Source organism: Lithobates pipiens, unplaced genomic scaffold (assembly GCF_037356315.1).
Source record: "Lithobates pipiens isolate NorthernLeopardFrog02 unplaced genomic scaffold, aLitPip1_a1.2 Scaffold_27, whole genome shotgun sequence".
NCBI classification, from domain to species: Eukaryota; Metazoa; Chordata; class Amphibia; order Anura; family Ranidae; genus Lithobates; species Lithobates pipiens.
Window position 1 is genome coordinate 65702685 of NW_027507788.1, and position 26993 is coordinate 65729677.

A 26993-nucleotide genomic window follows, 5' to 3' on the forward strand; every position below is an offset into this window, starting at 1 on the left:
GGCAGAAGGTTTTAGAGGGCTGCAGAGGGTTGGCTAGTTGTTAATTATGTTAAAGGAACACCTGTGGTTAAACCTTCTAAACCCTAAAGCCTTTCTCTAACTAACCCACATTTACACTAAGATCTCAATGTGGAATACTACTGATCTTACACTGATTATTTTATATGCTATCCTATCAATTTGGTCATCAGGAAATAAAAAAAGAAACTTACTGGTACAGGAGGAGGGGGAGGCTGTAAAAAAAGTGTAAATAAATATTTATACACGGTAAATTTTATGCATGACAACATTAAACCCTCGCTGCAAAAAGCAAATGAGTAAAATCCTATTGCATAGTTTAGGTACCGTAAGACCTACCATTACACATCCCAGATAGGTGCCAGTGCTTCCCAATACTCCAACCTCTGTATAAGTAGATTAGGTGGAGTCACACAGGATTGCACTTGGGTGGTGGTTTGGGGGAATGCCATTCACCCTTGAAGTCTTTTTGGCTTTTTCTATGCACTAAAACTTTATGATACCTAAAGTTACATTTTTTAAATGTGTTTTTGGATATATTACAAAATATTTGTATCCAGGGAACAGTACAAAGAACACATGTATGCACAAAACGTATAACGATATATGATACAAATAATAGGTGGTATCACACTTAAACAAAAGCAAATATTAGTTAAGTATTTTTTTTTTTTAAACCTGAACTCCTTGCAGATTGAAATACACATTAAAAGAAGGTACCAAGAAACAAAATTGGGAGTTTTGAGGTGCAAACAATCAAATCAAATTGATATTACAAATTTCATAATTTTATTAAACAAACATGATTAAAATGAAATACGTTTAAAACCAGAACATGAAAAATCATGCGGTCACAATACAAAAGCTGAAGTATCGAGGCAACCAACTTTTGTATTATGATCGTAAAATTTTTCATGTTCTGGTTTTAATCTTTATTTATTTTAACCATGTTTGTTTAATAAAATTATGAAATTAGTAATATCAATTTGATTAGATTGTTTGCACCTCAATACCCCCAATTTTGTTTCTTGGTACTTCTTTTAATATATCTAGGAGAGGGGGTGCTTGTAGTTAAACCTCATGTCTCTGGTATCAAACCTAATTCCTATGAAATACACACTATTTCAGCTCTGTGTTCATGTATACATTAGTAAATGTATATTTTTAAATGCAAACAGGGTAACTAGCTTGAATCTAACCTTGAATGAACCTGTTGCAATGCCTGCACAGCAAAGTTCAGACTGGGAGATGCAGAAGCAGAACAAAGAGCCAAAGGACAAATTACATGATGACAGGTGGAGAGCAGATGTGACAGAGACATGAGCTGACAAGTCTGCTGCTTCTCCTTTCACTGTTCCGTCTGAGGCTTGGGGTTAGACAAGAGCTGAAAATATTATGAAACTGCACTAGATAAAATTCAGATATCCTGCCCTGTTAGACGTGACTGTGCTATGTGGCAAAGCTGTTAAAATTTAAGGACTACATGGACAAAAATACAAACACTTTAGCAGGTAAAACAGCTCCCATGTATGTTCAGAAATTTTTTAGAAGGAAAAAAAACAATAAGTCTCAACAGGTTGCATCAAACGTAAACGTTCCCCCAGGATAAGGGGAAGCATTAGCAGTATAATGACACATTGCAGAGATAGGGACACAGCCTTTTGTAACAGAACATGCATAGTGAGCAAAAAAGAAAACAAAACAGAAAACAGGGCATGAAATAACATTATAAGGCTACGTGGTGTGAGTTGGTTTGGGGACACTTAGTAGGATGTTGGTAGGTGAAATCCAGGAACCAATATGATTCCTATGAACCAAGATTGATTACCAGGGATTCCAGTCGGAGTTGTCTCATAGTGAGCTAATAGACTACTGTCTTGGAGTCCTTGAAAATTAGAAAGATTGAGTTGTAGGACACACACTTGAGAGCATTTGTAGGTCTGACCTTAGGGGGATTGTGGATGGGGGGGGGGGGCAGTCCCAGTACCATGGGCAGATAGATTGGTCAGAGCTGAAAGATTTGCATCCAGAGGAGAGAAGTTGAAACGTGAAGAGTAAGGAGAGGAAGAAAGAAGAGTGAGGGGAGCAGAAAGAAAGGGGAAAAGGGGAGAATTGAGAAGGGGGGGGGGGGGTAGGCAGCTGAGAAGAAGGGGGTGGAGGGCAGGGAGAGAGTTCACCAGGGGGGAGATAGTGGTATGGTCTCTAAGAGTAGGCAGAGTTATCCATTGGGCTATTCAGGGTAATAGTATAGTGTTATCGAATTTGGGAGGGAGAAAATGGTTGACTCAAGGTCTCCAAAGGCATTCAAACTTTTTGATCCTGTCTAGGAGAACTGCTTCTATTTTGGCATAAACCATGGCTCTGGTAACCCTATTTTTGGTTTCCAAAATAGTGAGGTGTGGGGTTTTCCAGACCTTCACAATGGTTTGCTTCACTACAGTTGTAACCTGCAAAAGTAGCTTGAATTAGAGATAGGTTACATCACGAGATAGGTTACATCAGGAGGTTTCTTATTGAGTAATGGCCGGGTTAGGGGCCAATAAGTGTGGAAATAATACAGAAAATGTTGGCCCAGTATGATTGGGCTGGAGGGGCAACTCCAACAGATACAAAAGTGTGTGTCATTGTCTGGGCAACCTCGGAAACAAGCAAGAGAGTAGGATGGAAGATAATTGGCTATCCGGGAAGGGACCAGGTACCAACGCATTAACACTTTGTAATTTGCACAACATTCAGTGCAGCTGATTTTGTGGCAGCCTAGATGTTGGACCAATCTGTAGTGTCTAGTTGTAGGCCAAGGTCAGATTCCCATTGGTTTACATAGTGTAGAGATGTGTGTGGTGGGGGGTCTACCAGTTGTAAGTAGAAAGAGGAGATCAAGCCCTGTGTATGGGGATCGTTCTTGCAAATACGTTCAAAGTGTGTCATGTTGAGTAGGAGGGGCAATCACGCCAGGGGCAAGGCAGACCAAGAGGATATCAGAGGAACCAAGAGCAAACCAGACAAGTGGGTCAATATGGGTGGGTAGTTGGCTGAATACAGAACGGCAGGGTTTAATGCTAAGATACGAAATGCATTGAGGTGATCAGAAATAGGGGAGGGTCTGCTAAAGCTGCGATAGAGTTGACTGAGGTAAAGAGATGTTAAGGGCTCTAGATTTCTGTGGATTCATGATTAGTCCAGAAATTGCTGCAAATTGGTCCAAGGTTGAGAGAAGGGTGGGAGTGGAGTCTAGGAGAATGACATCTGCAAATAGGCAGAGCTTGTGGTGGGTGCAGCCAGTTTCCAGGCCCTTGATGTCTGGGTTGGAATATATGAGTTGGGCTAACGGCTCAATGGCAAGAGCAAAAAGGAAGCGGAGCCAGGGAGCAGCCCTGCCTAGTTCCACGGCTCATTGAAAAGGGGTCAGATTTGTAGCCTGCATAATTGAGGTATGCGGTGGGAGAAGTATGTAAGGAGGAAACCCAGCAGAGAAAATGCAGAACGAAGCCCCATCTTTGTAATATGAATTGGAGATATGGTCATGAGATGGCGTTGAATGCCTTTTTAATATCTAAGGCCGCGTACACACGGGCGGATTGTCTGCCCAACTAAGTTCGTCAGACAATCCGACAGACAGTCCGTCCAAATTTTGAATGAACGGACTTGACCACACACGATGAACAGACAGTCCGCTGAAAGCGTGCGCGATGACGTGTACAGCACGTACGACGGGACTAGAAAAACGACGTCCAATACACTGCAATGCAACCTTCGGGCGTGTAAACCCTTTCTGAGCATGCGCCATACTTAGTCTGTCCAACTTGCCTACACACGAGCGGACTGTCCGCTGAAACCAAGTTTGGACGGACAAAACCAAGTTTGGACGGACAAAATTACGGAAATTCCGAAAGACAAAGTCCGTCGGACTGTCCGCTGAAAAAGTCCGCTGAAGCCCACACACGAGCGGATTGTCCGCTGAAACACGGTTCAGCGGACTAAGTTGGGCAGACAATCCGCCCGTGTGTACGCGGCCTAACAGTACAAGGCAGATATGGAGGCGATGAGAACTGGCCACGTGCGTTAGTAAGACTGCTCTTCGAACATTATTTCCAGCTTGTCTCATGGAAATAAACCCCACCTGGTCCTTATGGATGAGAAACCTAACCCATGTATGTATTTCATCTGTTTGTTTATCTGCTTGCCTGGAGTTCAGCTTTAAAAAGATTAATGATGATGTGCAAAGTACAACCTTCAGTTGTATTCAAACACCAGCATTTAGCATATATGTTTGATATTATACTACAATCAGATTTTATTTGACACATTCTAGCTTTTTGTACTTACTGGAGTTGTTGGTTTAGGAACTGAAAAATAAAAAGCGGAATATGGTGTTACTATCTAGAATAGCTCAGCAAGCAAATAACAACTGTGTATAGAATACTATATATAAACATCAGTTAAATATCAACATCCACACAACACAACAGGTTTATTCAATAAGACAATGCAGAACTGAAAAGTGCACTGACCAACAGCCACTAATCAGATTTTAAAATGTTAAAAGTCAAATGCCGGCTAGGTGCAGATGTTATGGTTTGCAGCACTCATGGGATGGACAGATAAACTACATTTATTTATTTCCTCATTTAGAGAATAAATGGCAAATCACCACCTGGACAGAGTTCATTTTACAACCAAGGACTAACACTGACCGCGTACAGCACTGTTTATAGCAAACAACGCAGCGTAGTCACTGTACACAGTTCCTGAAAAATGTGTGAATAATAAACCTTCATTCCACAGATTTCAAAAAAGGTTTTCTTTCTTTTTGGAGAGGAATTATACACAAATACTCTAAACTGTAAAAAAGAACTATGGTTGCTTTCTCTGAAATATGTTTCCTTGATTTAATATAATCACAGACAAATCTAGTATTTTTAATGTACATGTGTAGTATTTTCCCTTTCCATTCATTTGCAATGTCACTTTGCACTTGCTACTAGTTAATGTGACTAATAATCAATATACTGTAAATGCAAACCAGCATAAGATTACCATGGGCTAGTGAAGCATCAACAATGGATGATGGATGATTTGACTTCCTAGATATCCTTTAATTTTCCTTCTAATTAAAATAAAGTCAGATTTCCTGTGTATGCCCCTCTGGGCTTATGTTATAAAATGTGATTCAAAAAAAGAGTTTGTAGAATTCAGCTAGATAATCTGAAAAGAACATTTTAAGGAAATCGGTGTTCTTTTTTTACTTTCCTTGGTCTACAAACACTTTTTTGCACTCTTTTACTTTGTTATTTCTGTCTACTTGCTGTAGCATGTGCTATATATTACAAAGATTTTCTTTGAAAATAAAGAATGCAACAAAATAAGATAATGAAGGTCAGCACTTACTGCAGAAGATTGCCTTGCAGCAAGGCTCATCAGTTGGACTTTGAATCTTATACTCATTTTCTTCACATGTGGGTTCAGGAGCGCAGGTTACATCTGTACAAATGTCCTACAATATAGAGAGAGTTGTACACTTTGAGTGGTCATAGGGACATGTCATGGGGTACAATTATTGCTACTAGACGTGCTTAAGAAAAATCTTGTTTGCATGTACTTTGCTTCACTCTAATGTCAAAGCCTGTGATAAAAATAAATATAAATTAATTTTTAGTGCTATTTAAAGCTGCAGTGCAACATGGAGGCCCCATAACAGTTAATTTGTGAACAATACATAACAACATAATATATGGCACTGAAAGCACATCGCTACTTGGGCTTAAAGTGCATGCTGGGATTATTATCTAGTACCAGTTGTATGGTTGAAAACACACTGGCCGTGCTCCTCACCAGGACACCTGTATTCACAATATCAAGAATGTTTGTAATTATTCCAACACATTATGGTCAAAGTAATATCCCCTTCTCAATAAAAATGACAATGTGTATTCCTCTCCCCCACTGACAGACATTATTAAATGAGCAGTCCCCCCAAAAATTATATTCTAGTAATAGATGAATGATTTTGGCTGCATTTCTTCTTTTTCGGGGGGGCTCTGGTGGTCAGATATTCTCTCCCAAGTTTCTGAACTCTCCTCACTACTTAGTCCATTACTAGAGAGTCATGCCCACATTGATGGGTACTAATTATTCATGTATTTTTTTTACAGTATCAGGAACAATATATTAAAGTCAGCATTACACCCATTTTAAGCATTGCAATGGCCACATGGAAAGGTGGTGCCAGAAACTGTGATGGGGATATCTTGCCAATGGAGGACACCCTGAAAATAAGCTGAAGTATGAACTTTGGGTGGACTTGACTATGAAGTTTTGTGACAGGTGAAAACTTACAGTAGGTGGAGTTGTTGGAGGTGCTGAAAAAGATAAAAAAAGTATACAAATTAGCTTTAGAAAATGTTATAAAGCAGTAAAGTATCGCAATAACCAATCACATTTAATTTTTCATTGCTCTGGGAAGCTAACGTCCAATTTTTTTGTTGTGGGGTTTACTCTGCTTTGTACTCTGTTATTGAATGAGGGTCACAACATAGTTCTGAGGGAGGTCAGATGGGCAGGAATGAGCTTTCTGACAGATGACCCTTTTAAAAAAAACTTTCACACTCCTAATCATGCTTATTTAGACGTTTGGCAATCAAGGCAAAAGATCTCCCCTCTGGACCTCCTGGCTATGCCCCGGCCACAGAGTTCCACTCTGCCTGCTCCTTTTTTCAAAATGTGAAATTATAACCAGAGCAGGTGGGTGCCATTAGTAATGCTGAGATACCACTGCTGGAGAAGTATTAATACAGGACGTGTTTCATTCAGTCTTCCTTTATTCTGAGACAAAGTCTACTAGAACCCAAGGCAAAAATGCTAAAGAACAACCATCCCCCATCCCAAAATCAGTACCTAATAATGAACTGATAGAATAGAATAGTTTCCAGTAAGACACACATATCATCTAATAATACATGAACTAAAAACACTATTATTAATTCAGTTAACTGATGTTTTGCAGCTGAAAGTGTTACTAAACCCACAACAGTAAAATCAGTCTGTGTATTTAGTAAAACATGCTTGCTATACTCACTGTGAAGCCTAAAGCCCCATATACATATACATCAGATTTTCTGCTGATTTTTTACATCAGATTTACCAAAACCATATAATATGAGGTCAAACCTTAGGAGTTTCAATTTGTATGCAATCAGGCGGGCCCTATCACTACATGGTTTTGGTAAATCTGAAGAAAAAAATCAGCAGAAAATCTCATAATGTGTATAGGGCTTTAGGGGTTAAGCCTCTGCATTATGTAAAAAGGCTGTTGGATTCCATCTTCTCTGATCCCCCCCTTCTTCCACTGTCCCCAAAACCATCTCCCGATAGAACAGAGCATTGGGGACAAGCTGCACATGCTCAGTTTGGTTTGTATTGCTAGAGAGTTTTTTGTCTTGGGAGAATGCATTTGATCAGCACAGGGCCAATCACTGTCCACACAGAGGGTCAGGAGTCCTGCAGCCTTCTTGGGACAGCCAGAGTGGAATGAAAACTCCTCCTACCGGCTTTAACCAGGCACTCATAGAAGTCACAAGATTGTGATATACTACTGACAAAAAAGGTATTTAGCAGTGTATATTTACTAAAATGATTGCATTTCCATGTTCTGTGTACTGTGAGAAACCAGATATAGGGAATGCAGAGTCCTGGGTTTAGTAACACTTTAACCACTTAATGCCTTTCCTGTAGACAAAAGACGACTAGATGGTGGTTTTGTTATCCTGACTGACCATCCTTTGATGTCCTGTCAGAAAGTGTCAATCACGTGGCCCCGTGGCTTAATCTGTCAGTGGCTGTGTGCATGGGACATGGCCGATCAGAGTACCGACTCGTTGCAGATACTATGGGACCGCTGGTCACATGACAGATGTACACAATGGATTGCTTTCTTTTATGCCATCCAATGTGTACAACTGTGTTGCTATCTGTGATCGGTCAATTTGATCACATGGTACAGGCAGGACCAATCACAACCAATCTGGACCATGTGATTAGCGCTCCACCAATCACAGCTAATCACAACAAAACAGACTGAATGAATCAGTTTCATTCAGTAAAATGATTGCTTATAGTTATGTAATGCACTGTTATAGCTTACAATAATTATCAAATCCAAATTTGCATTAGAAATAAATAAAGCTGTATTCTGAATTGTTTTTTACAATAGCAACGACAGTTTATCATTTAGACAAGGTCTGCTGCAAAGTTCCCCCAATCTTCTGCTATAAAGACACTTACGACATTGATGCTCGGGACAGCACTCTCTTTCAGGGTCTCCAAGCAGCAGTGGTGGTCTGTTATCATCGCATGTGGGAATATTGCAGTCCTTTGGACATTCTGCATGTAAAGAATAAACAACACCTTGAACAGTTAGGTAAAGTACAGTCAGACATTTTATCCAAACAAGGCCTCTCATACCCTGCTTTGGTGCTGGCTATCTAGCCTGAAATGAAGATAGGTAGTTTGAATGAAATCTGTATATGATTGCACAGTTGGCCATGCTGCATAAAAAATAATTGGTATGGCTCTTAAAATGGGAATAAACACTTTTTTTTGGAGGGAAGGGGGAATTTGCAATAAAAGCAAATAATCTTCTGTTTTAAGAAGGCTCTGCTATGCTTTAGCGTAAAATGAAAACTGCATAAACTGAACATTTGTATAAAAAAATGAATAAATGAACTTCTTTACAGTGTTATCTAACAATAAATGACTTTACACAAGTCAACTTACGGCACTCAATAACTGGACAGCAGCGAGTCTCAGAAGATGGTTCTGTTACCACTGGTTCTGCACCCTTCTTCTTACAAGACACGGGAAGACAGGACACATCCCAGCATGACGGCTTTTGGAAACAAAAATGCAATTATGTGTAAGTGACTGCACATATGTGTAAAATCATCAAATATAGGAAAAAGTGTTAGTAGTAACTGAATGGCTAATCCAACCAAAAATATTCATTTATTTGACCTAGTTTCAGTGTCCTAAAAAAAACAAAAAAACTTGTTATTAAAGTGGGCCTGAACTCATTTGTTATCTGATAGGGAAACATATAAAAATGTTTTTTGTTTTTTTATTTTGTACCTAAGCAGTCTCACAAAAAAGGTTATCTGTCCTAAATTCCTCCAGGAAAAGAGCAGATCACTTCCTGACATATGACAGTTTCCATGTAACCCTATCTTATAACCTCCTAGCTTTATATCTGCAATGTGAGCTCATCTAAGGCACTGCTGCCTCTGACTATTAGCATTTCATGAGCTTTGGAGTGAGAATTGAAGATGTCCCTACTGTGCTGCTCACTGTTCTGTTTTCAGGTAAGGAAGTTTTGTCTGAAGACACACAGGGCAAGAATCTCTCTGATTCTGCTTCATTCATTCTTTGGATCTGTGCTTCCTACACCTCTCCTGCTGCTTATTGATTATTGCCCCATAGTTATCCGATCACCAGTCATCTGCTGACATGAGTAGGCAAGGCTCTGCTGTTTTATTAAATGACAGCCCCCACACTGTCTCTATGTCAGTAGTGAGAAAAGGATTAGGTACCAGAAGCCTACATGCATTAACGTGGCTCGACAGGTTTACGTTTTTTTTTTATTACCTTAATGCATTCTTTGCATTAAAGTGGTTGCACCTTAGACATCAAATATGAAATATGAACTAAGAATATTTCTCTATAGTGTTTTCTTGTCACAATTAAGAGCACTAAGTGTCGGTTTGCTGCATCATTTCCCTGCTATCAGCATGATTCACTACTAACAATATTTCCTGACACCAAGAGAAAAAAGGTGACAGTAGAGGGAGCTCCAACTGATTGACATCCTCAGCTCTGTTCCCATGTGCTGTGTGGAGATGGATGTATTCCTTCCCTCCAGAAAGCTCTCAGACCTTTCCTCACTGAGAAAGAGAACACTGCAGATAAACAGGTACAACTTATGCGGTTTACAACCACTTTGAGGTGAACCTCGCCCCCCAACTCCATCCATTGTTGTGCCCGAGAGCAGCATCTCTCTCCATGTTCCATTATCTCACAGGACACAGAAACAGCAGTGGGTGCCATTGTCTCCTATTACTGTGAATCAAATCCTGTGATTAGGGATCTGGGTGTGGGGACATGCTGTCTCCAAAGCAAGTGGTATGCTACGGGGGCTGTGGGGGCACTCGCTCAAGAGGAAAAGCCAATATGGCTGGCATGGGACCTCACAAAAGGAGAAGCAGGGCTGCTCTGTGCAAATCCATTGCATAGAGCAGGTAAGTATAACTTATTTATTATTTCATTTTTTGAATCACTTTTCAGTATGCCTAAAGGCAAAATATTTCCTATAGTTTTGGGCAGAGTGGACACCTGTCATTATTTATTGCTGTCTGTAACCCCTTTTAGAGATCCCTCCTCTATATTTGTCCTGTTTACCATTATCACTGAGAGTGAAAGTAAAAGAAAATCCCAAACATTGGGCTCTTCCTAGAAGAGTAATAGAGGGGAAATCTTCCAATATGGATACTAGTCCTGGTTACATGGGGTTCACAAGGGGATTCTTTTAATTTGCAGGGATTTACTCTCAGTTCCTGTTTTGGCCATGCAATAAGAAGTGAAGGTAAATCACTGCAAGGGGACACAGGTCTAAAAAAAAGTGACATGGGTAAAAACCCTCACTTACTTTATCCAAAATAAAAACAAATGTTTTGCTTATACTTTTACTTTGCCTTTTCTTGCCTTTTTTGGGGGCACAGTTTCTAGAGTACAGGAACATATACATTGAAATATACAGTATACAGTATATAGGCTGGTATTGCTGACCTATTCAATACTTTCTAAGTCCCTGGAACCTGAATGCATCAAACAAAGCACAAAGTAAGAAGTTTTGCCAGTGACTGGGTAAAGCTCCATGGGATAAACAGAGATAACAGGCAAATAGCATTTTCTGAGGGGAAGTTCATCAATGCCAGCCTATGTATTTCTCTCAATGTATATTCTTGACTTTACCTGAGTCCACACCGCTTCCTTAGCACATTAACAAAATGATATATAGATGATAAAGATAACATCTTGCATAACTTACGGGAGGTGGAGGTGGAGGTGGAGGTGAAGCGGGTGCGGTCTATGAATGAACAGAAAGAAAAATGTCAGATGAAGCTAATATTATCTTAAAATGCAGTCATATTTTGTCAGTGTTGTGATAACAGACACATTTTGTATCAAATATCAAATGTCCAGTTGTAAAGGATCACGTTATTGTGTATAATTTTTAATTCTATATTGATAACTTTCAGTTGAATTTACTCATTGCATTTACATGCTCTGTTTATCATCTCTTTTCTTGTCTCAATATTTTAGCCATCCAGAAATGTAGATAGTAAGCAAGCATATTTAGACAATAAAATGAAATATAATTTGGGTGATATTACAATAATAATAACAATAGCATCAACAACAACAAAGGCAAAACTATACATTATAATGATTTAAAGGGAACATATGATCAAAATAGCAAATTGAAAATGATGCTTCATGTTGGTATAATATTGAGTAATGACTTACAGTCTCGGGAGGAGGTTGCTGTGGTGTTGTTAGTGGTGCTAAAATGTAAAGAGACAAAATATCAGCTCTATATATTCTTACGGAATCACAGCACCACACTATATTAAGGTGCAGACACCAAAAATGTATACCATGGCATTTCTATCATCCCTTAGTGATGTATTTTGCTGTTGGCACTGTATTTCAGATATTGTTGTGTATATAAATGGATGATGTATGGGGACCCATAAACAGTGCTTGTTTTTTTTTTTTTTTTTTTTTTTATGGGACCAGTCTAGATGCAAATGTTCTTTCCTTGAGGCCTTCTTTAAAGTGGTAGTAAACCCATGTACAAAACAAAAAGTTTCTAGGCATTGTCACCGCTGTCAGTGCTGCAGAGGCTTCCTTTTTCACACAGTCTTCCTTCTGGGTTCACGTGCTGCCGCAGCTTGAATGACTGGGCAGCGACCGCATCACTTCTGTGCAGGAGTGCAGGAGTCTCTAGCACAGTACACAGCTCTGAAGGAACAGCACGGGTACTCTGTTCCTTCAGAGCGCATACACTGGTGACATCACCAGATGCTGCCCACTAGAATATCTCCTGAATGGTATACATTTAGGAGATATTCCCTTTATCTGCAGGTAAGCTTTATTATAAGCTAACCTGTAGGTAAAAATAAATGCAGAGCGTTTACTACCACTTTAAGTATGGAAGACGTGTATAATTACTTACGACATTCATAGATTGGACAACACTCTGTGTCCAGGTTGAAGTTCACAATTGGCTGCATGTTTCCACAATAGGGAGCTGCTGGGCATGGATCACACTCTATAAAACAAAAAATATATTTATGTTAATTTTATCAGCCAACCTTTTTGAAGTGTGTAGGCAAAATGAATTCCTGGAGATTAACCTTCAATACATACAGAAAGATAAATAATTTGATTGTCCAAACTGAATGTTCTCTTAGCTTGATTTGTTTTGGTGAAGTACATGTTAATTTTGAGTTTTTGCTCATGTGCAATAATTCAGGAAGTTGCAATAAAATCAGCATTTTGCTTGCACATGAAAGAATTTTTGAAGTGAGCCTTGTCTCATTAACCAGTTAATATTCTCTTTGTAAAGTGACAATGCTCTATCCATGTACTTAGTAAAGCAATCAATTGTGCTTTCTACCTTATTTCAGTGTAAAGTTTGCTTCAAAATGAAAGAGAAACTTTGGTGTAAAATTCCACCCAAAAGAGTGAATCATCCCCCTCTCTTTCTGCCTCCTTGCCTGCTCTTCAGGAAGGTCACTAGCGAGTTTGCATGATAGAGAAGGTGTCTGAGGGCAAACGCCTTCTACTCTGCTCTTTCCCATAGTGCTCCGTGACACCAGTATCATTAGTGCTTTCTGGACTGGACTTTGAATTTTCAAAATAAAGATTGTATTCAAATATTAAAAGTAGATAAGAAAACCGTGTTTTGAAAACTGAATAACTCAAAAGCTTAAATTATTTGTTTTCTTCTAATTTGCTATAAAAACAGTCTGCAATTACACTTACGACATTCATAGGCTGGACAGCAAGGGTCAGAGGTGGGAACCTGGACCGCTCTTTCTCCATTCCGTAAGCACACAGGCACATTGCATGTGATACCTTGACATTCAGGCTGGAAAAGAACCAAAGAATAAAATGTTGGTTGGTAGTGTTATCTTTTCTCCTAATATAAGTAGGTGAGATATTACTTAAGTCATAATGGTACTTACAACAGGTGTAGTTGATACCACTGAAGGAGTAGTTGTTGGTGGAGGTGGAGGTGGAGGTACTGTTGAAAAATAAATTTTTCAGTAAAAGTGAATGTTCTGGGATGTGTCTTTCATATGAACACTGCTGCAAAAATGTCCTACAGATCTGTGAAGTTAGATTCCTTAGCACAAATAAAATACCCACTGCTCTTTTAGTTTCATCTACTATTGACAGGAAACTCCTCCATCTCTACACTATATCCTTTGTATCCAGCTTGTATAACTGTGTATAGCACACGCTATATAAACATCCAAACAACACAACAGGTATATTCAATAAGACAATGCAAAATAAAATGTGCAGAGACCAATAGCCCCCAGATCAATCAGATTTTATAATGTTAAAAGTTAAATGATAGCTAGGTGAAGATGTTATGAGTTGCAACACTTTGCCTTATTGAACAGACCTTATGGGTTAGACACATGAACTACATTGATACCACTAGAGGAGTAGTTGGTGGTGGAGGTACTGTTGGAAATCATACATTTGTCATTAAACAGGAAACTATACTGCTACTAATATTACCAGATGTATGTTCTGAAATGTGTCTTTAATGTTAGCAGTGATGCAAAAATGTCCTACCATATCTAGGAAATTAGATTCCTTAGCACTAATGTAATGCTCACTGCTGTTTTAGTTTTAGGTACTGGAGTTCTATTGACAGGAAACTCCACCATTTTTCCACTATGTCCTATCCACTTTTATCCAGCTGTGTCATGAGTGACAAAAAGCCACACCTTTATGTCACACATGGGGGGGCAGTGTGAACAGTGTAAGTTTAGACTAAATCTGCTGAAGAGCAATGTATATCTAGCATTGTACTTACTACATAGGTATGAGGAACAGCAAGAATCCTCTGGGTTTGGGATCTCTACTACTTTTTCGCCATCTTTACAGTCTGCAGGTGGGCATCCGCTGCTTTCACAAGTCTGTGGGAAGTGAGAATTACAAAATCAGATCACTTACATTCGACAATCAATTTACAAAACATCTTAGAGATAGGAGTACATTTTAATCTCAGGTTGGAAAGGGGCTTTGGCACAAAAATACAATGTGAGAGGTACCATATAAATCTATGAAGGTTCTCTGTACAGGCACCGCCAATATTGCAGAGGATTAAGGGATTTAAAACATTAGAAGAGGCTGCAGCTTTGCTACTGAGGTCAGTAAAATGGGGAGGCAGAAGATTTTAGAGGGCTACAGAGGGTTGGCTAGTTGTTAATTTTGTTAAAGGAACACCTGTGGTTAAACCTTCTAAACCCTAAAGCCTTTCTCTAACTAACCCACATTTACACTAAGATCTCAATGTGGAATACTACTGATCTTACACTGATTATTTTATATGCTATCCTATCAATTTGGTCATCAGGAAATAAAAAAAGAAACTTACTGGTACAGGAGGAGGGGGAGGCTGTAAAAAAAGTGTAAATAAATATTTATACACAGTAAATTTTATGCATGACAACATTAAACCCTCGCTGCAAAAAGCACATGAGTAAAATCCTATTGCATAGTTTAGGTACCGTAAGACCTACCATTACACACCTCAGATAGGTGCCAGTGCTTCCCAATACTCCAACCTCTGTATAAGTAGATTAGGTGGAGTCACACAGGATTGCACTTCGGTGGTGGTTTGGGGGAATGCCTGTTTATTAGTACCAGGAAATGAGTCCTTTGCTGGTCACATTCACCCTTGAAGTCTTTTTGGCTTTTTCTATGCATTAAAACTTTATGATACCTAAAGTTACATTTTTTAAATGTGTTTTTGGATATATTACAAAATATTTGTATCCAGGGAACAGTACAAAGAACACATGTATGCACAAAACGTATAACGATATATGATACAAATAATAGGTGGTATCACACTTAAACAATAGCAAATATTAGTTAAGTATTTTTTTTTTTAAACCTGATTGAAATACACATTAAAAGAAGGTACCAAGAAACAAAATTGGGAGTTTTGAGGTGCAAACAAACAAATCAAATTGATATTACAAATTTCATAATTTTATTAAACAAACATGGTTAAAATGAAATACGTTTAAAACCAGAACATGAAAAATCATGCGGTCACAATACAAAAGCTGAAGTATCGAGGCAACTAACTTTTGTATTATGATTTTCATGTTCTTCATGTTCTCGTTTTAATCTTTATTTATGTTAACCATGTTTGTTTAATAAAATTATGAAATTAGTAATATCAATTTGATTAGATTGTTTGCACCTCAATACCCCCAATTTTGTTTCTTGGTACTTCTTTTAATATATCTAGGAGAGGGGGTGCTTGTAGTTAAACCTCATGTCTCTGGTATCAAACCTAATTCCTATAAAATACACACTATTTCAGCTCTGTGTTCATGTATACATTAGTAAATGTATATTTTTAAATGCAAACAGGGTAACTAGCTTGAATCTAACCTGGAATCAACCTGTTGCAATCCCTGCACAGCAAAGTTCAGACTGGGAGATGCAGAAGCAGAACAAAGAGCCAAAGGACAAATTACATGATGACAGGTGGAGAGCAGATGTGACAGAGACATGAGCTGACAAGTCTGCTGCTTCTCCTTTCACTGTTCCGTCTGAGGCTTGGGGTTAGACAAGAGCTGAAAATATTATGAAACTGCACTAGATAAAATTCAGATATCCTGCCCTGTTAGACGTGACTGTGCTTTGTGGCAAAGCTGTTAAAATTTAAGGACTACATGGACAAAAATACAAACACTTTAGCAGGTAAAACAGCTCCCATGTATGTTCAGAAATTTTTTAGAAGGAAAAAAAACAATAAGTCTCAACAGGTTGCATCAAACGTAAACGTTCCCCCAGGATAAGGGGAAGCATTAGCAGTATAATGACACATTGCAGAGATAGGGACACAGCCTTTTGTAACAGAACATGCATAGTGAGCAAAAAAGAAAACAAAACAGAAAACAGGGCATGAAATGACATTATAAGGCTACGTGGTGTGAGTTGGTTTGGGGATACTTAGTAGGATGTTGGTAGGTGAAATCCAGGAACCAATATGATTCCTATGAACCAAGATTGATTACCAGGGATTCCAGTCGGAGTTGTCTCATAGTGAGCTAATAGACTACTGTCTTAGAGTCCTTGAAAATTAGAAATATTAAGTTGTAGGATACACACTTGAGAGCATTTGTAGGTCTGACCTTAGGGGGATTGTGGATGGGGGGGGGGGGGGGCAGTCCCAGTACCATGGGCAGATAGATTGCTCAGAGCTGAAAGATTTGCATCCAGAGGAGAGAAGTTGAAATGTGAAGAGTAAGGAGAGGAAGAAAGAAGAGTGAGGGGAGCAGAAAGAAAGGGGAAAAGGGGAGAATTGAGAAGGGGGGGTAGGCAGCTGAGAAGAAGGGGGTGGAGGGCAGGGAGAGAGTTCACCAGGGGGGAGATAGTGGTATGGTCTCTAAGAGTAGGCAGAGTTATCCATTGGGCTATTCAGGGTAATAGTATAGTGTTATCGAATTTGGGAGGGAGAAAATGGTTGACTCAAGGTCTCCAAAGGCATTCAAACTTTTTGATCCTGTCTAGGAGAACTGCTTCTATTTTGGCATAGACCATGGCTCTGGTAACCCTATTTTTGGTTTCCAAAATAGTGAGGTGTGGGGTTTTCCAGACCTTCACAATGGTTTGCTTCACTACAGTTGTAACCTGCAAAAGTAGCTTGAATTAGAGATAGGTTACATCAAGAGATAGGTTACATCAGGAGGTTTCTTATTGAGTAATGGCCGGGTTAGGGGCCAATAAGTGTGGAAATGATACAGAAAATGTTGGCCCAGTATGATTGGGCTGGAGGGGCAACTCCAACAGATACAAAAGTGTGTGTCATTGTCTGGGCAACCTCGGAAACAAGCAAGAGAGTAGGATGGAAGATAATTGGCTATCCGGGAAGGGACCAGGTACCAACGCATTAACACTTTGTAATTTGCACAACATTCAGTGCAGCTGATTTTGTGGCAGCCTAGATGTTGGACCAATCTGTAGTGTCTAGTTGTAGGCCAAGGTCAGATTCCCATTGGTTTACATAGTGTAGAGATGTGTGTGGTGGGGGGTCTACCAGTTGTAAGTAGAAAGAGGAGATCAAGCCCTGTGTATGGGGATCGTTCTTGCAAATACGTTCAAAGTGTGTCATGTTGAGTAGGAGGGGCAATCACGCTAGGGGCAAGGCAGACCAAGAGGATATCAGAGGAACCAAGAGCAAACCAGACAAGTGGGTCAATATGGGTGGGTAGTTGGCTGAATACAGAACGGCAGGGTTTAATGCTAAGATACGAAATGCATTGAGGTGATCAGAAATAGGGGAGGGTCTGCTGAAGCTGCGATAGAGTTGACTGAGGTAAAGAGATGTTAAGGGCTCTAGATTTCTGTGGATTCATGATTAGTCCACAAATTGCTGCAAATTGGTCCAAGGTTGAGAGAAGGGTGGGAGTGGAGTCTAGGAGAATGTCATCTGCAAATAGGCAGAGCTTGTGGTGGGTGCAGCCAGTTTTCAGGCCCTTGATGTCTGGGTTGGAATATATGAGTTGGGCTAACGGCTCAATGGCAAGAGCAAAAAGGAAGCGGAGCCAGGGAGCAGCCCTGCCTAGTTCCACGGCTCATTGAAAAGGGGTCAGATTTGTAGCCTGCATAATTGAGGTATGCGGTGGGAGAAGTATGTAAGGAGGAAACCCAGCAGAGAAAATGCAGAACGAAGCCCCATCTTTGTAATATGAATTGGAGATATGGTCATGAGAGGGCGTTGAATGCCTTTTTAATATCTAAGGCCGCGTACACACGGGCGGATTGTCTGCCCAACTAAGTTCGTCAGACAATCCGACAGACAGTCCGTCCAAATTTTGAATGAACGGACTTGACCACACACGATGAACAGACAGTGCGCTGAAAGCGTGCGCGATGACGTGTACAGCACGTACGACGGGACTAGAAAAACGACGTCCAATACACTGCAATGCAACCTTCGGGCGTGTAAACCCTTTCTGAGCATGCGCCATACTTAGTCCGTCCAACTTGCCTACACACGAGCGGACTGTCCGCTGAAACCAAGTTTGGACGGACAAAACCAAGTTTGGACGGACAAAATTACGGAAATTCCGAAAGACAAAGTCCGTCAGACTGTCTGCTGAAAAAGTCCGCTGAAGCTCACACACGAGCGGATTGTCCGCTGAAACACGGTTCAACGGACTAAGTTGGGCAGACAATCCGCCCGTGTGTACGCGGCCTAACAGTACAAGGCAGATATGGAGGCGATGAGAACTGGCCACGTGCGTTAGTAAGACTGCTCTTCGAACATTATTTCCAGCTTGTCTCATGGAAATCAACCCCACCTGGTCCTTATGGATGAGAAACCTAAACCATGTATGTATTTCATCTGTTTGTTTATCTGCTTGCCTGGAGTTCAGCTTTAAAAAGATTAATGATGATGTGCAAAGTACAACCTTCAGTTGCATTCAAACACCAGCATTTAGCATATATGTTTGATATTATACTACAATCAGATTTTATTTGACACATTCTAGCTTTTTGTACTTACTGGAGTTGTTGGTTTAGGAACTGAAAAATAAAATGCGGAATATGGTGTTACTATCTAGAATAGCTCAGCAAGCAAATAACAACTGTGTATAGAATACTATATATAAACATCAGTTAAATATCAACATCCACACAACACAACAGGTTTATTCAATAAGATAATGCAGAACTGAAAAGTGCACTGACCAACAGCCACTAATCAGATTTTAAAATGTTAAAAGTCAAATGCCGGCTAGGTGCAGATGTTATGGTTTGCAGCACTCATGGGATGGACACATAAACTACACTTATTTATTTCCTCATTTAGAGAATAAATGGCAAATCACCACCTGGACAGAGTTCATTTTACAACCAAGGACTAACACTGACCGCGTACAGCACTGTTTATAGCAAACAACGCAGCGTAGTCACTGTACACAGTTCCTGAAAAATGTGTGAATAATAAACCTTCATTCCACAGATTTCAAAAAAGGTTTTCTTTCTTTTTGGAGAGGAATTATCCACAAATACTCTAAACTGTAAAAAAGAACTATGGTTGCTTTCTCTGAAATATGTTTCCTTGATTTAATATAATCACAGACAAATCTAGTATTTTTAATGTACATGTGTAGTATTTTCCCTTTCCATTCATTTGCAATGTCACTTTGCACTTGCTACTAGTTAATGTGACTAATAATCAATATACTGTAAATGCAAACCAGCATAAGATTACCATGGGCTAGTGAAGCATCAACAATGGATGATGGATGATTTGACTTCCTAGATATCCTTTAATTTTCCTTCTAATTAAAATAAAGTCAGATTTCCTGTGTATGCCCCTCTGGGCTTATGTTATAAAATGTGATTCAAAAAAAGAGTTTGTAGAATTCAGCTAGATAATCTGAAAAGAACATTTTAAGGAAATCGGTGTTCTTTTTTTACTTTCCTTGGTCTACAAACACTTTTTTGCACTCTTTTACTTTGTTATTTCTGTCTACTTGCTGTAGCATGTGCTATATATTACAAAGATTTTCTTTGAAAATAAAGAATGCAACAAAATAAGATAATGAAGGTCAGCACTTACTGCAGAAGATTGCCTTGCAGCAAGGCTCATCAGTTGGACTTTGAATCTTATACTCATTTTCTTCACATGTGGGTTCAGGAGCGCAGGTTACATCTGTACAAATGTCCTACAATATAGAGAGAGTTGTACACTTTGAGTGGTCATAGGGACATGTCATGGGGTACAATTATTGCTACTAGACGTGCTTAAGAAAAATCTTGTTTGCATGTACTTTGCTTCACTCTAATGTCAAAGCCTGTGATAAAAATAAATATAAATTCATTTTTAGTGCTATTTAAAGCTGCAGTGCAACATGGAGGCCCTATAACAGTTAATTTGTGAACAATACATAACAACATAATATATGGCACTGAAAGCACATCGCTACTTGGGCTTAAAGTGCATGCTGGGATTATTATCTAGTACCAGTTGTATGGTTGAAAACACACTGGCCGTGCTCCTCACCAGGACACCTGTATTCACAATATCAAGAATGTTTGTAATTATTCCAACACATTATGGTCAAAGTAATATTCCCTTCTCAATAAAAATGACAATGTGTATTCCTCTCCCCCACTGACAGACATTATTAAATGAGCAGTCCCCCCAAAAATTATATTCTAGTAATAGATGAATGATTTTGGCTGCATTTCTTCTTTTTCGGGGGGGCTCTGGTGGTCAGATATTCTCTCCCAAGTTTCTGAACTCTCCTCACTACTTAGTCCATTACTAGAGAGTCATGCCCACATTGATGGGTACTAATTATTCATGTATTTTTTTTACAGTATCAGGAACAATATATTAAAGTCAGCATTACACCCATTTTAAGCATTGCAATGGCCACATGGAAAGGTGGTGCCAGAAACTGTGGTGGGGATATCTTGCCAGTGGAGGACACCCTGAAAATAATCTGAAGTATGAACTTTGGGTGGACTTGACTATGAAGTTTTGTGTCAGGTGAAAACTTACAGTAGGTGGAGTTGTTGGAGGTGCTGAAAAAGATAAAAAAGTATACAAATTAGCTTTAGAAAATGTTATAAAGCAGTAAAGTATCGCAATAACCAATCACATTTAATTTTTCAGTGCTCTGGGAAGCTAACGTCCAATTTTTTTGTTGTGGGGTTTACTCTGCTTTGTACTCTGTTATTGAATGAGGGTCACAACATAGTTCTGAGGGAGGTCAGATGGGCAGGAATGAGCTTTCTGACAGATGACCCTTTTAAAAAAAACTTTCACACTCCTAAACATGCTTATTTAGACGTATGGCAATCAAGGCAAAAGATCTCCCCTCTGGACCTCCTGGCTATGCCCCGGCCACAGAGTTCCACTCTGCCTGCTCCTTTTTTCAAAATGTGAAATTATAACCAGAGCAGGTGGGTGCCACTAGTAATGCTGAGATACCACTGCTGGAGAAGTATTAATACAGGACGTGTTTCATTCAGTCTTCCTTTATTCTGAGACAAAGTCTACTAGAACCCAAGGCAAAAATGCTAAAGAACAACCATCCCCCATCCCAAAATCAGTACCTAATAATGAACTGATAGAATAGAATAGTTTCCAGTAAGACACACATATCATCTAATAATACATGAACTAAAAACACTATTATTAATTCAGTTAACTGATGTTTTGCAGCTGAAAGTGTTACTAAACCCACAACAGTAAAATCAGTCTGTGTATTTAGTAAAACATGCTTGCTATACTCACTGTGGAGCCTAAAGCCCCATATACATATACATCAGATTTTCTGCTGATTTTTTACATCAGATTTACCAAAACCATATAATATGAGGTCAAACCTTAGGAGTTTCAATTTGTATGCAATCAGGCGGGCCCTATCACTACATGGTTTTGGTAAATCTGAAGAAAAAAATCAGCAGAAAATCTCATAATGTGTATAGGGCTTTAGGGGTTACGCCTCTGCATTATTTAAAAAGGCTGTTGGATTCCATCTTCTCTGATCCTCCCCTTCTTCCACTGTCCCCAAAACCATCTCCTGAAAGAACAGAGCATTGGGGACAAGCTGCAAATGCTCAGTTTGGTTTGTATTGCTAGAGAGTTTTTTGTCTTGGGAGAGTGCATTTGATCAGCACAGGGCCAATCACTGTCCACACAGAGGGTCAGGAGTCCTGCAGCCTTCTTGGGACAGCCAGAGTGGAATGAAAACTCCTCCTACCGGCTTTAACCAGGCACTCATAGAAGTCACAAGATTGTGATATACTGCTGACAAAAAAGGATTTAGCAGTGAATATTTACTAATATGATTGCATTTCCATGTTCTGTGTACTGTGAGAAACCAGATATAGGGAATGCAGAGTCCTGGGTTTGGTAACACTTTAACCACTTAATGCCTTTCCTATAGACATCCTTTGATGTCCTGTCAGAAAGCGCCAATCACGTGGCCACGTGGCTTAATCTGTCAGTGGCTGTGTGCAGGGGACATGGCCGATCAGAGTACCGACTCGTTGCAGATACTATGGGACCGCTGGTCACATGACAGATGTACACAATGGATTGCTTTCTTTTATGCCATCCAATGTGTACAACTGTGTTGCTATCTGTGATCGGTCAATTTGATCACATGGTACAGGCAGGACCAATCACAACCAATCTGGACCATGTGATTAGCACTCCACCAATCACAGCTAATCACAACAAAACAGACTGAATGAATCAGTTTCATTCAGTAAAATGATTGCTTATAGTTATGTAATGCACTGTTATAGCTTACAATAATTATCAAATCCAAATTTGCATTAGAAATAAATAAAGCTGTATTCTGAATTGTTTTTCACAATAGCAACGACAGTTTATCATTTAGACAAGGTCTGCTGCAAAGTTCCCCCAATCTTCTGCTATATAGACACTTACGACATTGATGCTCGGGACAGCACTCTCTTTCAGGGTCTCCAAGCAGCAGTGGTGGTCTGTTATCATCGCATGTGGGAATATTGCAGTCCTTTGGACATTCTGCATGTAAAGAATAAACAACACCTTGAACAGTTAGGTAAAGTACAGTCAGACATTTTATCCAAACAAGGCCTCTCATACCCTGCTTTGGTGCTGGCTATCTAGCCTGAAATGAAGATAGGTAGTTTGAATGAAATCTGTATATGATTGCACAGTTGGCCATGCTGCATAAAAAATAATTGGTATGGCTCTTAAAATGGGAATAAACACTTTTTTTTGGAGGGAAGGGGGAATTTGCAATAAAAGCAAATAATCTTCTGTTTTAAGAAGGCTCTGCTATGCTTTAGCGTAAAATGAAAACTGCATAAACTGAACATTTGTATAAAAAAATGAATAAATGAACTTCTTTACAGTGTTATCTAACAATAAATGACTTTACACAAGTCAACTTACGGCACTCAATAACTGGACAGCAGCGAGTCTCAGAAGATGGTTCTGTTACCACTGGTTCTGCACCCTTCTTCTTACAAGACACGGGAAGACAGGACACATCCCAGCATGACGGCTTTTGGAAACAAAAATGCAATTATGTGTAAGTGACTGCACATATGTGTAAAATCATCAAATATAGGAAAAAGTGTTAGTAGTAACTGAATGGCTAATCCAACCAAATTATTCATTTATTTGACCTAGTTTCAGTGTCCTAAAAAAAACAAAAAAACTTGTTATTAAAGTGGGCCTGAACTCATTTGTTATCTGATAGGGAAACATATAAAAATGTTTTTTGTTTTTTTATTTTGTACCTAAGCAGTCTCACAAAAAAGGTTATCTGTCCTAAATTCCTCCAGGAAAAGAGCAGATCACTTCCTGACATATGACAGTTTCCATGTAACCCTATCTTATAACCTCCTAGCTTTATATCTGCAATGTGAGCTCATCTAAGGCACTGCTGCCTCTGACTATTAGCATTTCATGAGCTTTGGAGTGAGAATTGAAGATGTCCCTACTGTGCTGCTCACTGTTCTGTTTTCAGGTAAGGAAGTTTTGTCTGAAGACACACAGGGCAAGAATCTCTCTGATTCTGCTTCATTCATTCTTTGGATCTGTGCTTCCTACACCTCTCCTGCTGCTTATTGATTATTGCCCCACAGTTATCTGATCACCAGCCATCTGCTGACATGAGTAGGCAAGGCTCTGCTGTTTTATTAAATGACAGCCTCCACACTGTCTCTATGTCAGTAGTGAGAAAAGGATAAGGTACCGGAAGCCTACATGCATTAACGTGGCTCGACAGGTTTACGTTTTTTTTTTTTTATTACCTTAATGCATTCTTTGCATTAAAGTGGTTGTACACCTTAGACATCAAATATGAAATATGAACTAAGATATTTCTCTATAGTGTTTTCTTGTCACAATTAAGAGCACTAAGTGTCGGTCTGCTGCATCATTTCCCTGCTATCAGCATGATTCACTACTGACAATATTTCCTGACACCAAGAGAAAAATGGTGACAGTAGAGGGAGCTCCAACTGATTGACATCCTCAGCTCTGTTCCCATGTGCTGTGTGGAGATGGATGTATTCCTTCCCTCCAGAAAGCTCTCAGACCTTTCCTCACTGAGAAAGAGAACACTGCAGATAAACAGGTACAACTTATTTGGTTTACAACCACTTTAAGGTGAACCTCGCCCCCCAACTCCCCTTAAATATCTGAGTCTGATCTCCATTCATTGTTGTGCCCCAAAGCAGCATCTCTCTCCATGTTCCATTATCTCACAGGACACAGAGACAGCAGTGGGTGCCATTGTCTCCTATTACTGTGAATCAAATCCTGTGATTAGGGATCTGGGTGTGGGGACATGCTATGTCTGTCTCCAAAGCAAGTGGTATGCTACGGGGGCTGTGGGGGCACTATACTGCGTTTTTGTCTCAATTAAGAGGGCTAAGTGACATTTCTGTCTGCTGCTTCATTCCTCTGCTATCAGCATGATTCACATCTGACAAGTTTTCTTGATACCAAGAGAAAAAATGTGACAGTGCAGTAATTTACAGCCTCTTCTCTGTTCCTATGCTGTGTAAAGGGGGCTTGTCCCTTCCCTCCTGTCATCTCTCAGACCTCTTCTGACTGAGCTCTCCAGAGTGTGACTTCAGCTCTCCACCCCCTGTTTTCAAACAGCTCAGCCAAACTTTATAAGTTCTGCACTTTGAACAGATGTAGAGAAAAGAAGACCGCGGATAAATAGGTACAACGTATATAGGAGGATTTGTTTTATCTCTTTGTATCACCTGAGACCAGTAATTTCACTGGTAAATGTAGGGATGTACAACCACTTTAAGGTAAAAAACCTTCTGTGAACAGAATCCCCTCCGTTCCCCCTAAATACTTACCTGAGCCTGATCTCCATCTATTGTGCCCGAGAGCAGCATTTCTCTCCATGTTCTATTATCTCACAGGACACAGAGACAGCAGTGGGTGCCATTGTCTCCTATTACTGTCAATCAAATCCTGTGATTAGGGAGCTGGGTGTGGGGACATGCTATGTCTGTCTCCATAGCAAACAGCATGCTATGGGGGCTGTGGGGGCACTCGCTCAAGAGGAAAAGCCAATATGGCTGGCATGGGACCTCACAAAAGGAGAAGCAGGGCTGCTCTGTGCAAATCCATTGCATAGAGCAGGTAAGTATAACTTATTTATTATTTCATTTTTTGAATCACTTTTCAGTATGCCTAAAGGCAAAATATTTCCTATAGTTTTGGGCAGAGTGGACACCTGTCATTATTTATTGCTGTCTGTAACCCCTTTTAGAGATCCCTCCTCTATATTTGTCCTGTTTACCATTATCACTGAGAGTGAAAGTAAAAGAAAATCCCAAACATTGGGCTCTTCCTAGAAGAGTAATAGAGGGGAAATCTTCCAATATGGATACTAGTCCTGGTTACATGGGGTTCACAAGGGGATTCTTTTAATTTGCAGGGATTTACTCTCAGTTCCTGTTTTGGCCATGCAATAAGAAGTGAAGGTAAATCTCTGCAAGGGGACACAGGTCTAAAAAAGTGACATGGGTAAAAACCCTCACTTACTTTATCCAAAATAAAAACAAATGTTTTGCTTATACTTTTCCTTTGCCTTTTCTTGCCTTTTTTGGGGGCACAGTTTCTAGAGTACAGGAACATATACATTGAAATATACAGTATACAGTATATAGGCTGGTATTGCTGACCTATTCAATACTTTCTAAGTCCCTGGAACCTGAATGCATCAAACAAAGCACAAAGTAAGAAGTTGTGCCAGTGACTGGGTAAAGCTCCATGGGATAAACAGAGATAACAGGCAAATAGCATTTTCTGAGGGGAAGTTCATCAATGCCAGCCTATGTATTTCTCTCAATGTATATTCTTGACTTTACCTGAGTCCACACCGCTTCCTTAGCACATTAACAAAATGATATATAGATGATAAAGATAACATGTTGCATAACTTACGGGAGGTGGAGGTGGAGGTGGAGGTGAAGCGGGTGCGGTCTATGAATGAACAGAAAGAAAAATGTCAGATGAAGCTAAAATTATCTTAAAATGCAGTCATATTTTGTCAGTGTTGTGATAACAGACACATTTTGTATCAAATATCAAATGTCCTGTTTTAAAGGATTACGTTATTGTGTATAATTTTTAATTCTATATTGATAACTTTCAGTCGAATTTACTCATTGCATTTACATGCTCTGTTTATCATCTCTTTTCTTGTCTCAATATTTTAGCCATCCAGAAATGTAGATAGTAAGCAAACATATTTAGACAATAAAATGAAATATAATTTGGGTGATATTACAATAATAATAACAATAGCATCAACAACAACAAAGGCAAAACTATACATTATAATGATTTAAAGGAAACATATGATCAAAATAGCAAATTGAAAATGATGCTTCATGTTGGTATAATATTGAGTAATGACTTACAGTCTCGGGAGGAGGTTGCTGTGGTGTTGTTAGTGGTGCTAAAATGTAAAGAGACAAAATATCAGCTCTATATATTCTTACGGAATCACAGCACCACACTATATTAAGGTGCAGACACCAAAAATGTATACCATGGCATTTCTATCATCCCTTAGTGATGTATTTTTCTGTTGGCA

General features: G+C 39.4%; 1 protein-coding gene across 34 annotated transcripts in view; it reads right to left on the reverse strand.

The window, feature by feature from the left end:
* LOC143933905 (uncharacterized) overlaps positions 1-26993 on the reverse strand; it is a 259725-nt gene that overhangs the window by 23928 nt on the left and 208804 nt on the right. For 33 of the 34 annotated variants that reach the window (XM_077457035.1, XM_077457039.1, XM_077457040.1 and 30 more), the window contains 20 exons: positions 26818-26855; positions 26339-26377; positions 23309-23420; positions 22817-22915; positions 20915-20937; positions 19967-20072; positions 18905-18924; positions 14750-14770; positions 14186-14288; positions 13320-13378; positions 13117-13222; positions 12305-12400; positions 11593-11630; positions 11114-11152; positions 8791-8902; positions 8299-8397; positions 6355-6377; positions 5407-5512; positions 4345-4364; positions 213-233 (listed from right to left, as the gene is read on the reverse strand). In XM_077457035.1, coding sequence (XP_077313161.1) covers positions 213-233; positions 4345-4364; positions 5407-5512; positions 6355-6377; positions 8299-8397; positions 8791-8902; positions 11114-11152; positions 11593-11630; positions 12305-12400; positions 13117-13222; positions 13320-13378; positions 14186-14288; positions 14750-14770; positions 18905-18924; positions 19967-20072; positions 20915-20937; positions 22817-22915; positions 23309-23420; positions 26339-26377; positions 26818-26855 — 1280 coding nt within the window. The remainder of the gene's footprint in view (positions 1-212; positions 234-4344; positions 4365-5406; positions 5513-6354; positions 6378-8298; positions 8398-8790; positions 8903-11113; positions 11153-11592; positions 11631-12304; positions 12401-13116; positions 13223-13319; positions 13379-14185; positions 14289-14749; positions 14771-18904; positions 18925-19966; positions 20073-20914; positions 20938-22816; positions 22916-23308; positions 23421-26338; positions 26378-26817; positions 26856-26993) is intronic. The other variant, XM_077457050.1, reaches the window with a different exon arrangement.